The 14,217-nt window shown below is 38.7% G+C and overlaps 1 protein-coding gene across 1 annotated transcript; it reads left to right on the top strand.

The window, feature by feature from the left end:
- The first annotated feature begins 4,486 nt into the window (after positions 1 to 4,486).
- LOC136879372 (protein pelota) lies at positions 4,487 to 13,425 on the top strand. The gene is made up of 2 exons (XM_067153191.2): positions 4,487 to 5,691; positions 13,205 to 13,425. Exon 1 carries the CDS (start codon positions 4,487 to 4,489, stop codon positions 5,627 to 5,629), a length of 1,143 nt encoding a protein of 380 aa, XP_067009292.2. The 3' UTR covers positions 5,630 to 5,691; positions 13,205 to 13,425.
- Positions 13,426 to 14,217: the final 792 nt, after the last annotated feature.

Raw genomic sequence — 14,217 nt, 5'->3', positions numbered from 1 at the left:
TGATATTGCTTACGCGCCCCGTCCCTATTATGAATGGTGTGCAAGTGTTGCTCATACGGTCGACTGGGGTGTGCATTTCAGTGGGCTTGGCAGACTGATTATGTGATAGCACCTTCTGATTTAGAGAGGAAAACAGCGGGAAAAGTCTTACCCTTCATGTACCTAGAACGCCTCTGTAGTTTAGGAACTCAGTCCGGCTCCGTGGCTACATTTTTAGCGAGCTGGCCTTTGGTCACAGCGGTCCCGGGTTCGATTCCCGGCAGGGTCGGGAATTTTAACCATCATTCGTTAATTCCGCTAGCACAGGAGTTGGGTGTATGTGTCGTCTTCGTCATCATTTCATCCTCATCACGACGCGCAGGTCGCCTACGGGAGTCAAATGAAAAAGACCTGAACCTGGCGAGCTGAACTTGTCCTCGGACACTGCCGACACTAAGAGTCATACGCCATTTCATGTTTTAGGAACTCAGAAGTCATTGTTGACTTCAGGTAGTTCTTCAGTCTTCTCATACTCAAAAATGACCTTTCTGCTCTAGAAGTTGATAGAGATCGACGAATAATGGTGCTGTTGGGAATTCAAGTGACATTCGAGTTGAGATTTCAATATACATTATTATTATTATTATTATTATTATTATTATTATTATTATTATTATTATTATTATTATTATTATTATTATTATTATACCGGGTGGTACACCTCTACGCCGCACGTTTAAATCTTGCGCCAATTAGAACTCCTCTACTGGAGAAACACTGAACTTGGAACTAGACCAACTTAAATTTTTTTCTCAGAAGATGTCACTACCGTAAATTTTGTGATTACGAAGTTGCCAGTACAGTGTGAATTTCAACTTGTTTTGTTTTCCATTGGTCAAGAAGTATGTACATTCTCTCATAGATGTCACTACAAAAACTATGATCATGCATCCTGGTGCGAAGTGAAAGAACCTTTTTGAAGAAATTTTGTATTCATAAGTTTTTTCTTTACTAAATTTTGTTCATTCATTTTTGGGTTGGCAATATTTATCTTTTCCTTCCGCCAGTTTTGAAGTTAGCCAATCAATAATTTCTGTAATTAATTTTCAGCCAATCTCGTATTTCTTCTTCGATTTTGTGTGTAACTGTTTTATGTAGCCAATAAAAACCTGTGGGTGTGTCTTGATTATTCATGAAAGGTCTCGAAATTTCCCCGAGGGTTTATAAACTGCGGATTTTCACATCTCTTGGCCACTCCATCAACGTCTAACTAAGTGTGGGTATGTGAAGCAGGAGGCGGGAGGTGCTTTTTTCATCAGGCAGCTGCTCTTCAGCAAGGTAATGGACGGTTAACTTCTTATTTCTTGCTAGCTCAGCAGTCTAACCCGCGGGAAAGGTCCGAAACTTTAATATGTAACCAACTTCTCTAAAATGTAAGTTCTGCCGGCTTATGTAAAAATCTTATAAATCTGTAACTGTAATTCGGGGATAGAGAGTGTTTTACCCTCTCGAGCTCCCCTTCATTTTGGTTTGAGGTGACTACGTTTTGTAACTGGTTTTCTTCCTTTCTGTCTTAAATTATTCTTACACGAGTCACCTCCATAGTTTGGGAATAGCCCCTGTTTCTTCGGCCTAGTGCCAGTTAGGTTTTAAGGAGTCACATCGAGGAGTGCAAGACTTCGCCTCCTTCCATTTTGGTTTCGGGCCATTTACTTAACCATTATTCGCGTTCCATAAAGGCCCAATAGGTTGGGTACAAGATACCCCTGTTTCATTTTTTTAAGTTGTGCCCTGATGGTAAGTAATTGTAAGGTTATTATGGTGCCTTGAAAAGGCTTGAAAAACTGAGAGCGTGTCAGCTCTTTTCGAGTGTGTAAAAGTGTCCTAGGGAGGCCTCATATTGCAATTTTTGGGAGCAAGTGCTCCAGGTATTAGGGGATTTCTGCCTTTTGGTAAATATGTGTTTGTGAGCTGAGAGCTCAGAAAATGTAAAGTGACGGCTTAAAGCCCAAGTTCTGTTTATACCACCAATCTTATATTTCCTAGACTTAATTTTCGCTACTTGTACCTATTACATTGTTACTTGTTGTTTCTTAAAAGAAAAGAGAGAAAAGTATAACCTGTTACAGTTTTAAATTAGCTTTGATTTTGTAGTTAGACCCATTCACCCCGGCACCTTCTTTCACCTCTGCTGATCCACCAACCACGGTAACAATTATTATTATTATTATTATTATTATTATTATTATTATTATTATTATTATTATTAAGATGATACCGATATTTTTGTCGTAGTGTATCGTCTCCGGAGAGGCGCGGTGCAGATCTTTCGAATTGACACCCATTGACGACCTGCGCGTCTATGAGGATGGGGCCTTACCTAGGATGAATTCTAATGTTGAAGACACACGCACTCAGCATCGAGCCTTAGGAATTAACCAATGAAGGTGAAAATTCGCTTCCTGGCCGGAAACCGAACCCCGGGTCTCTTGGACAAAAGGACTGTATACTAAGCAATTAACCATGGAACCGAACATACAGGTATTAGGATGAATAGATGGAGTATTTCGACTGCTCAGAATTGGGTCACTATTTTTAAATTTCCAAGAGTGTACCTTTGACATTCTCGCTTTTATTTTTGTTATTGCACTATTGTAATAATGATACTTCATTGACGGCATAAAAAGATGTTTATATTAGATGTGTTTATATCTAGAAATCTTTACATAACAGTCCGGCTCCATGGCTAAATGGTTAGCATGCTGGCCTTTGATCACAGGGGTCGCGGGTTCGATTCCAGGTAGGGTCGGGAATTTTAACCATCATTGGTTAATTTCGCTAGCACGGGGGCTGGATGTGTGTGTGTGTCGTCTTCATCATCATTTCATCCTCATCACAACGAGCAGGTCGCCTACGGGAGTCAAATTAAAAGACCAAACGCCGCACTTGCCCTCGAACACTCCCGGCACGAAAAGACATACGTCATTCGTAGGAATGCTTGGCTAGGCACGGAATATCATTTGACAAGACCAAGATCCTAGCAGCTATCCCTTGGAATCTGGAAAGGAAAATCCGCGAGGCTATCGAAATCAAGAAACATCCGAACAACATAAATTTAGAAGAAGGATACAAAATCAGTAATTCCTGGATGCCTATCATTCATAGTTTAAGACATACAGACCACAACATAAACACACGGGCCGCAACCCCATTACATAACAGCGCGGGCAAGCCCCCACTACCTGGCTGTGACAAATACTTTCGAGAAGTCTCGCGAGACAGCCAGAGCTTACGTCAGCCAGAAAGGCTAGGATATAAAAGGCCAAGATCAAGGCCACTCTAGTAGTGTAATTTCTGCCTGGGAGACTGATTACCTCGGATCGAGTAGGGGTATTTCAGTCGCCTTGACAAAGAATACTGCAATGTATTCGAAACGTCGGCAAACTGTACGTGATATGCGTACAAGTACTACACGGTTCAACCCGGAAATTAAATTAAATAATTAAATAAAAGAATAGATTTGTTTGCTCGCAAATAAAATGCAGTTTATAATTTTACAGTAGAAATTGATTTATGTATCTCTGCCCTAGATATGAAGTCATAAGTCATAGAATCTATGTCATTTCCATAAGAAGAACGTTTAGGATTGCAAGATTGTTTTGGACAGAAGTCATTATTGACTATAAGTAATCATTCGGTCTTCTCAGACAAGAAAATGACCACTCTGCTGCAGAAGATGGCATAAAAATCGTTAGTAGGAGTCGAATGAACTTGAACAATTCTGGAAAATCGCCACCGGATCCTCGCTGCATTCACCAAGCTCGCAGCTGCTTTTCGTGTATGTCATTTACTTTATTGCGTAGTTGTTTTGTGTGGGGGAAGGGACCTGGACCCCATAGACTTGGCGCTCTTGGAAAAAATGACATTGCTTAGATCTCTTAATAGCAACATTGGCCATTCATACAGAAATTGGTGTACAGTAAGTAAACTGAAAACAAACTCATGCATACATAATCAACGCATGTCATCTGTTTTTACTGCTGACAATCAGACTAAGCCTATGAAGCATAAAACCATAACTCTTTAACAAAAGTACTTCAAAAACGTAGACGCTGTACAAATATAAATTCTTTATAACTCGTAAACATAGTTTTGAGACTTATGATATGCTACCGCCAAGTTCATTAGCGCGACAGTGACATTGGGAACTTTCGGCACTCGGCTAGTTTCGCTAGAAATCGGGGCTTGCTGTCGTATAGTAGTGCAGTCGCAGTCGTAGTATGACGCCAGGAGTCAGCGAGAAATGTATCTGGGGTGTTTAGTTTCCGCCGCCGACTACAATACTGTCTCGAACGTGTCTACATTGTTACTGATGCGCTACGTGTCGAAGATAAGATGTATTATAGTTTTTCTTTTTTCTAAGAACGTGTGGAAAATACGCTAACTCATCAAACAAATTTCAGTGCGATTTAAGCCTGTTATCTTCCAGGTCCACAGCAGAATCAAAATGAAATTAGTGACTAAAAGTATTGATAAGAAAGGTGAAGGCAGTGTGTCTCTGATAGCTGAGAACCCAGAAGATATGTGGCACGTGTTCAATCTTGTTCGTGAAGGAGACAGTGTTCGTGCTTCTACATTACGGAAAGTGCAGAATAAAACAATTACAGGCGCATCGTGTAGTTTTAGGGCTCGGACAACACTTACAGTTCGAGTAGAAACTATTGACTTTGACACGCAAGTTTGTATGCTTCGCCTAAAGGGACGTAACATTACAGAGAATCAATATGTGAAGTTAGGTGCGTATCATACTCTTGATTTGGAACTGAACCGGACATTCATGATCATAAAATCGGAATGGGATTCAATTTCTCTCGATAGGATAGAAACAGCATGTGATCCAACCCAAAGCGCGGAAGTGGCAGCAATTGTTATGCAAGAAGGGTTGGCAAATATATGTCTCATCACCGCTAACATGACATTAGTTCGGGCGAAAATTACTGAGAATATTCCACGCAAGAGATATAGCGTTCAGCAACACGAGAAAGGGCTCGAGCACTTCTTTGAGACGGTAATGCAAGGGGTAATTCGACATGTGAATTTTGATATTGTCAAGTGCATTCTGATCGCAAGTCCTGGGTTTATTCGAGACACATTTTATGAATACATGTTCCAGCAGGCAATGAAACTAGACAACAAAGAATTATTAGATAACAGAAATAAATTTCTTCGAGTCCATTGTTCAAGTGGATTCAAACACTCTCTAAAGGAAATTTTGATTGATCCCGCTGTTGTAGGGAAAGTCAATGACATAAAGGCTTCAAGTGAAGTAGAAGCTTTAGAAGCATTTTATCGAATGTTAGAAGATGAACCAGCTAAAGCATTCTATGGAACCAGACATGTTGTAAAAGCAAATGAAGCTGAAGCGATTGAGACATTGCTAATATCTGACACACTCTTTCGTGTTCAAGATGTAGAGCTCAGGAAGAAATATGTTAGTTTAGCAGAAAGTGTAAAGGAGTTAGGCGGGACAGTAAAATTATTTTCAAGCATGCACATTTCTGGAGAACAACTTAATCAGCTAAGTGGAATAGCAGCAATATTGCGCTTTGCATTGCCAGAATTGGAAGATGAAAGTGACGTTGAAGACTAATCGTGCTTCAAGAGTTATTTTCGCAGGAGTTGCTTATTTGAAATTCTGAACATCTTTGTTACGTAAGTTGGTCACCATCTCAGCAGTGATAACAATTATGAAATATTTATTTGTAATTATTATCTTTGTTCTGTTGGTAAATTACAGGAAATAAGGTATGACTAAATACATTAGAAATTAATTTGAGGAGGTTTTTAGAACAGCTAGAGTTGGGGTTCCAAAATGGTCTGCAGTAGCACTGCCTTCGTGATAGTAGCAGTGGGAAAGATTTCGAACATACTGCGAATGTTTAGATTCTTGCATTATATTCTCTTTCACAGATACTAGTAACGGTTTGTTGAATATTTTAGCTCCAGAGCTCACTATTTTGATTTTTTGAATGCTAATCATAGTTCCCCCAAATAGCCGCCATTAATTCCAAAGGCGTAGGAACAGGAATAACGTTTGGTGCAAAGTATTGTGCAATCGTGTGACGTCAGAGACCCGCTACGTCTGATCGCAGTAACATCAGTTTATATTTCAGCAAGCCGGTACACGTCAACGCTCACGGCCGGCTGCTGTCTTGCTTCTCCGTACGTACCGTTCCCACCCCACTATCCACCACATACGCGTAGCCTATATATGGTTGTGCTACACCGGAAGGCGAGTTAACTGTCGGGCGTAATTAGGAATATTTTAATAACGAAGATTATTTCATTAACGAATGAATAAATAATGGTTTAAACAAAACAGTACTCAATACAATACTGAATGAAATGTCATCGACACACCATTAAATTCAAACTGGTCAAGAATTGACCGTATTCTAACACAGTTTGGCATTAGTTATTTTTCATAGCGTGAGAGAGAAAATCTAGCGCAAAATGTGAATAACTACACACAAGAGAATAATTGTGCTCAACTTATTCGAAACAATCGAAACTCCAAAAGCAACGAGTGTTTTGAAGTTTATAGATAAATTTAGAAACAATAAGGCGTTATACAATCAGCCCCTTCCTATCAACATTACTGTAATGCCTTCACACTTGATTTTACTGACAAAGCGCTAAGACACTCCTATTGCTTCAGAAATTCTCGTTAGAGCTGACTGCAGTGGCTTCTTTATTCCATGAACTTCATCACTGTAAATTATATCCCTCCCTTGTGAAACTAATTTTGCAGTCACTAAATCTACGGTATTAACCGAACCTAAACTTAATGACCGTACTACTCAACTATTACTTATAGTAACATGATAAACTGCCTCTCTGGATCAGTGGATTCCAAGATAGCGGGTTCAAACCCGGCAGAGGTAGGGCCTAGTCGAATTTTTGAAGGGCGGAAAAGAAGTCCATTCGACACTCCATGTCGCACGACGTCGGTATGAAAAAAAAATCTCTGGTGACAAATTTGGTCTTTAACCGACAAAATTCATTAAAAACGCCCAAGAGAGATTTGGTTTACTCTGCCATCCAGAGGCCATCAGCCATCATAGGTGGCCCAGGAGTCACTGAAGAGGTGTACTAGGGAAATGAGTGAGGTAGTTTCCCATTGCTTTCCTCATTGAGCCAGAAGTTACTATTACATACCTGTCTGCTAAGCCCACTGAAATGCATGCTCCAACCCACCCTATAAGCGATATTTCCATACCATTCACAACAGGGACTGGTTGCATAAGGAATGGCATTACTAGCATCACTCATTCCTCGGTCACTTTCATGCTGTCAAAGCCAAGGATGAGACTGTGACAGATCAGTGAAAGTAACAAATTTGTTGTAGCCTACACCTGCACTGTTAACACTAGGTCTTGACAGCAAAGGCATCAGATGGTGTCAAATTAAACTGTCTGCACCTGGTAGCTGACAGGGTACCCATTTTCTGGGAAAACAGGGGGAGAACAGGGAAATAGAAATGCAGAAAATATACAGGGAAATGACTTGTCACATCTAAATTAAGCTTTCGATCTAAGGCTGGACCGGAATGGAATGATTGAACAAGACTTATAAGTAGATGCTACACGAGTTATACGCAGTGAGTAGTACTTTGAGAGAAAAACACGGACAGAGTAAGCGTGTTTGGTAGTGAAGGAGAGAGAATGAAAAAGACATACTTGTGATACTTGTTCAAAGGTGACAATACACGAGGCGTGCAACATATGTGGTACCGGTATTACATTAGTAAGTGTGGTGTACCTTACAATTCACTGTTAAAGATAACGTAATTCCAGGTCTTTAGTTTGATAGTAAAATTAAATGGTCATAGATAGTAACTTCCCCCCCATTAATTTGTAATTGTTTTGTTCTCATTAAACCAAAACTTAAATTATAATAAAACATTCATGAGTTCTATTTTTGGGCTTATGCCATGTAAATAATTCCACCCATCGAACATGGGAACCTGCTTCTGCCTCTCAGTATGGTTATTACCCCACCCCGTGCAGTGAAGCATGATTAGACCCATCATTGCATGCTATCCACAAGATGGTTGATGTCTCTTTTATAATTATTTACACGGCATAAGCCCAAAAATAGAACTCATGAATAGTTACACGGGCCGTGAAAGTCTAAATGATAATATAATAAAACATACCTCAAAAAACCTTTTGCATCACCTGGAGTTCTGAGTTTCTAGGTTGCTGATGGCCCCAGGGAATGTATGGGATGCAAATACACACTTTATGTCAAGCATAACATGATTAGTGTAAAGAAAAGGCAATGAAAGGCGCAGCACAAACATTATTCTTTGGCAACATGCATCCACCCATCGAACATGGGAACCTGCTTCTGCCTCTCAGTATGGTTATTACCCCACCCCGTGCAGTGAAGCATGATTAGACCCATCATTGCATGCTATCCACAAGATGGTTGATGTCTCTTTGCCATGCAACAACTTTTAGAGCGAATATCCTTCCCATCCACAAAAATTACAGGTGGTGCAAAACTTATTTTGAGGTGTGTGTTAAAAATTAAAAAGACAATAACTCTTATCTTCTTAATATTCTTTTTAAAACACACAGCCATTCATTTCTGTTATGAGTGTGTTTAGAAAGTGGCAAGCTCACTCATGCCAATTTCAAGAATAAAGTCCCTGATGAACACAGGCATTAGTTTGAAGAGTGATTGACTGATGGCTTGCTGTGAGCAATGTAGTTCATTTTTGTTGGTTGTTCTTGTAGTGGTGGTAATTACTTGTCGAGGCATAAGACAAAAATGTGCTCTTGTCATGTGTCCACAGGTGACAGTAAGAGAACACTCTTCTGGACCGTTCTGAGACTGCATGTATTACCTCAATGGCCACTAGCAGATGATAATAATTGATTGAATTTCTATTAAACGTTATGTTAAATGTTCTCATTGGCAAACGTGTGATTAGCTTCTACCAACACATACCATACTACCATACTCGTACACATGTCCCATTCAGTACTGCCGAATCCCACAATGGGATTACTGATAACCCACATTACAGATTGGCACTTTATGACTAGTTCTAGCTTGTTTGACTTATGACACATGTATCTCAAGTTCTTTATGTCATTGTAAGTGTTCGAGCAAAATATGTTTCTAGATCATGCTTGAGTGTCACTCCTATGTACCATGCCCCACTAAATTTAATGCTGGGAAATCAGGAATATCCCATGGAAAACACAGGGAAAACAGATTTAGGTTACTAGTGGGAACCCTGGCTGAGGCCATACGATGATTATTATTATTATCATCGTAACATGATAAGCGAAGAACTTCATAGTTTGTCCAGGTTAGCTATACGTAGGTGGATTTAATATTATTATGTAAACACTAAATACACCCTACCTATTTTTCTTTTGGCTACAAATGAACAATTTCTTAATATTATCAGTAAAATTATCAGTAAAAATTTCACTTCCTCATCTCCTCGAGAATTAGATCTCTTCAGCAAAACTACAATTACCAGGAACTGTGAAGTCGTTTGCTTGTCAGCAAGTGCTGGCTCATTCTGGGATAAGAGGTCTGCTGTGTAATGAGAACGATGACATAGGCCAGCAGAGCGATCACTCAGAGATGTACTGAAGTAAAAAATATAGTAGCAGAGGTGCTTAGCTGTTCCACGCATGCACAGAATCTCTCTGTATCTTTCTTCCCCCAGTTATCTCCCTCGCACAATAACTGTCTTGAGTTGCACAGTTACCTTGGCTCATTACAGATCAACCAGTAATAGGTCAATCATGGTCCCTCAAGTTCCATAAGGCCATAAGAGAATATGTAGACTAGTCTTTTAAAGCCAATTTTACAATTTACTTTATGTTGTGCCAACACAGATAGGTATTATGGTGATGATCGGATAGCACAGGGCTAGGAGTGGAAAGGAAGCGACCGTGACCTTAATTAAAGTGTGAAAATGGGAAACCATGGAAAAACCAACTTCAAAGCTGCCGAACCCACTATCTCCCAAATGGAAGCTGATAGCTATGTGACCCAAACTGTGGAGCCATTTGCTTGGTACGACCAATTTTAAACGGTATATTATCTTCCTGAAACAGTTGTTGGTTAGAACTTGATTCCTTTTACTGTAGGATAGTCACCCTCTATGGTTATAGAGCAGCATATTTCCATACTATGGAATGAAAATCATTATAAATTGCCTACCCCTAGACTGGAGCTACAATTGATTAACATCATAAATGATTCATATAAATCTTTATGCTTTGAATGCTATCTATATATTTGGAGTCTTGAAAATATGCACCCATGAATATTCTTCTGCTAACTGAATGGAACATTATTTCAGAGTTGATGAGATCGTAATAATCAACAACTTTGTGAAGATCGTCATGTGGGAGGGAAACATTATGGCCATCTCTTCTCTCTGAATATAGTTCACAGATACCTTTTATTCTTTCCAATTTACACATTAAATATAAATACGCATCAGAGGGCTCCTAGTTTAAATTGGAAACTATAGCACATCTTCAAATTGGTTCTGTTGAACCGGCTGGAACAATTTTTCTGTCAGTGAATCAGGAATAGTCCCTGTTTCTTGGCACCTAGTACACATGATAACCCTACATAAGATCTCCTGTTAGTGTTGGTTTAAGGACCAACCATCTCTTGTAGTCTTGAGTGGTCAATCAATCAATCAATCAATCAATCAATCAATCAATCAATCAATCAATCAATCAATCAATCAATCAATCAATCAATCAGTCAGTCAATCAATGATCTGCATTTAAGCCTGTTGCCAGTGGGCAGATTCCCTGTCAGTTGTTTACCTAGCTTTTTATTATATATTTTCAAAGAACTTGAAAATTTATTGAACATTTTCCTCGGTAATTTATTCCAGTCCCTTACTCCTCATCCTATAAATTAATATTTGCTCCAATTTTTCCCCTGGAATTCCAACTTTATGATCTTTCTTCTGCTCAAGCTTATTCATCTGCTAAGTCATTCCACACCAACTCTTCATTGACAGCTCAAAACATACCACATAGTTGAGCATCTCATCTTACTCCCAAGTCTTCCCAGCCCAAAGTTTGCAACATTTTCGTAACACTACTCCTTTGTCGGAGATCACCCAGAGTAAATCGTGCTGCTTTCTTTTGGGTCTTTTCCAGTTCTCATATCAAGTAGTCCTGGTGAGCGTCCCATACACTGGAAACATACTTTAACTGAGGTCTTAACAGAGACTTATATGCCCTCTTCTTCACATCCTTACTACAACCCCTACATACTCTCATAACCATGGGAAGAGATCTGTTACGTTTCCTAACAACCTCGTTAATATGAGTACCCCAATGAAGATCATTCTTTATATTAACACCTAGGAACTTAAGAGTGTTCCTCATGATGTACTATCACCCTATCAACACAGTAATTAAAGCTGAGAGTACTTTTCCTCTTAGTGAAACTTATAACTTGACTTTTCTTCCCATTTACCATCATACCATTATCTGCTGTCCTTCTCACAATATTGCCTAGATCTCCCTGCAGTCACTCATAAGCCTTCAACTCATTTACTACCTTATACAGTATAACATCATCAGCAAATAGTCTTATCTGTGACTGCAGTTCTTTACTCGTATAATTTATATACATATGAAAACATAAAGGTCCAGTAATACTACCCTCCAGGACCACCCCTCTTAATCATTACAGGATCAGATAAAACTTCATCTACTCTAACTATCTGAGTTCTGTTTTCTAGAAATGCAGCCACCCATTCAACCACTCTTTTTTCTAGTCCAATAGGCCTCATTTTTGTCAGTAACATCCAAGATCTTCCCTATAAAAAGCCGTGAATAGGTCAGTAGCAGTGCAGTCCATTTCATGTCTTGAATCTAAAATATCTAAGTTATATCTTGTTGGAATCCTAGAAGCTGAGCTACACTGGAATAACCCTTCCTAAACGCAAGCCATCTTCTATTAAACCACTTAGATTTTTTTTTTTTTTTTTTTTTTTTTTTTTTTTTTTTTTTTTTTGCTAGTTGTTTTACATCACACCAACACAGATAGGTCTTATGGCCACGATGGGACACAGGAAAGGCCTAGGAGTGGGAAGGAAGCAGCCATGGTCTTAATTAAGGTACAGCTCCAGCATTTGCCTGGTGAAAATTGGAAACCACGAAAAACCATCTTCAGGGCTATCAACAATGGGGTTCGAACCCACTATCTCCTGGATGCAAGCTCACAGCTGTGCGACCCGAACCGCATGGCTAACTCACCCGGTACTTAGTAATTTTGCCAACGTGTCTAATATAATCAGAAAGAACGCTTTCCTTCCCAGAGCTTACAAACAATACATGTCAAGCTGACTGGCCTGTAATTATCCACTTTATGTTTGTTACCAACATTGCACACTGGGGCTACCATTGCAACTCTCCATTAATTTGGTATCGCTCCTTCATGCAAACAGTTACCAAATATTTCAGATATGGCATTATATTCCAAACCATAGCATTTAATATATCCCCAGGAATCTTATCAACCCTGCTGCTTTTCTGGATTTCAAATTTTGTATTTTTCTGTAAATGTCTTTATTATCATAGGTAAATTTAAGTAATTTGCCAGTATTAGTTGCCTCCTCTATCTGGACATTGTCTTTAAATCCAACTACCTGATGTCCACCACGTAGTGATTCATTCAGTTATGCACAACTATCCACATTTATTTAGGTAAACAAGTTATCTCATTAATTCCTTAAAACCTTGAATATAGTCATCATTAACAACTGACTTCCAGTGCAGTAACACTTGAAGTTCTGTGTTCATTGCCAGCACTGTAGTAAGAGTGGCATTTTTGTATAGAATGCAACTGATAATGGGGTTACTTTGAGATATAATAGATGTTCAGTGTTTAACTAAATAACCACACATGTTGTAAAATCTGTGTCACTGGTTGTATATGTTTCTTGTATCTTTGAAGAAAATATGAAACAGATAAAATTCATTCATTCATTCCTCCTAAACAAGAATTTCAGCTCTCTTCCATCACCTTATATTGAATTGTAATTGTTATTTGTAAAACCACCATCCACTCCGAACTTCCATTCCAAAGATGTCAATGTGCAGTAAAAATTCATTAGCAGAAGTAGACTATTCATGGGGTGATTTCATTTTTTCAGGTCTTAGAAGATTCAGCACAAGCAGATGATGCAAAAGTAGCTGATGAAAAAGCCAGGAATAGACTTTCTCTGCTGAAAAAGATATGGAAACATATGGTACCATACATAAAATTTTGGTAGGCTTGTTATTTTTTGAAAATGAAAAATGTTTTGATATTCAGGGAAGTCATTCATTTACACATTATTAGTGTTATCGCAATAATGTACTTATAAAGTCATGATAATTTAGAGTGAAGTGTAGTTATACATATTTATTGTAAATAAAAGTTTTCACAGTTCTTTTCCAAATATACCTGACTAAAATTCTCCTTTAGTTTAATTTATCATTGTTGCATAAGCTTATATTCTCTTTGATGATGTATACCCACCTCAGTCCATAAATATACATCATTGAGGTCTGAAACAAAATCAGTGTTCTAATACATCACAGGGGTATTTATTCTAATGAACCAGAATCTAAACAGTCACTATTATTGTTTTTACCAACAGTAATCTAACTGCTGCTATCAGTAATTTTGTCACTGACAGTAATACTGTATACAATTATTAACCCATTAGTTCCTGGTGATGCGTTTTCACAACAGCATACACTGATATACATTTTGTGAAAGAAAGGAATTTTAAGCCGGCCGACAGGTATATCAAGTCATGCTTAGAAATGCATGGAACAGGAATCTGACCATGCAACAAAATTTTATGAGGATTATTCGTAACCATTAAATCAAGAAGGGTATGTGATGGTTCCGATAGTATGGTTAGTTAGTTGTAGTGGTAACACTGTCATGTTATATGACTGGAATATGTTGAGCAGTTGCTTCATTTCACTTGTCCGCTGAAATATGTCAGTACTGAAGTCCCCAAATTTTAATACATATTCATAAGTTGGTAATAGTCAGTGTAGAATGTCTTCAAATTCAGTCATATGCCCTACTAGGTGGAGAGGGAGTCTGTAGACAACACCAATTAATACCTTTACTGGGAAAATATTCGCCTCCTTGAACATGAACTCAGGT

This window comes from Anabrus simplex, chromosome 1, assembly GCF_040414725.1.
Source record: "Anabrus simplex isolate iqAnaSimp1 chromosome 1, ASM4041472v1, whole genome shotgun sequence".
In the NCBI taxonomy this organism is placed as follows: Eukaryota; Metazoa; Arthropoda; class Insecta; order Orthoptera; family Tettigoniidae; genus Anabrus; species Anabrus simplex.
The sequence above is the reverse complement of the archived record's forward strand: the minus strand, read 5'-3'. Positions and strand labels throughout refer to the sequence as shown.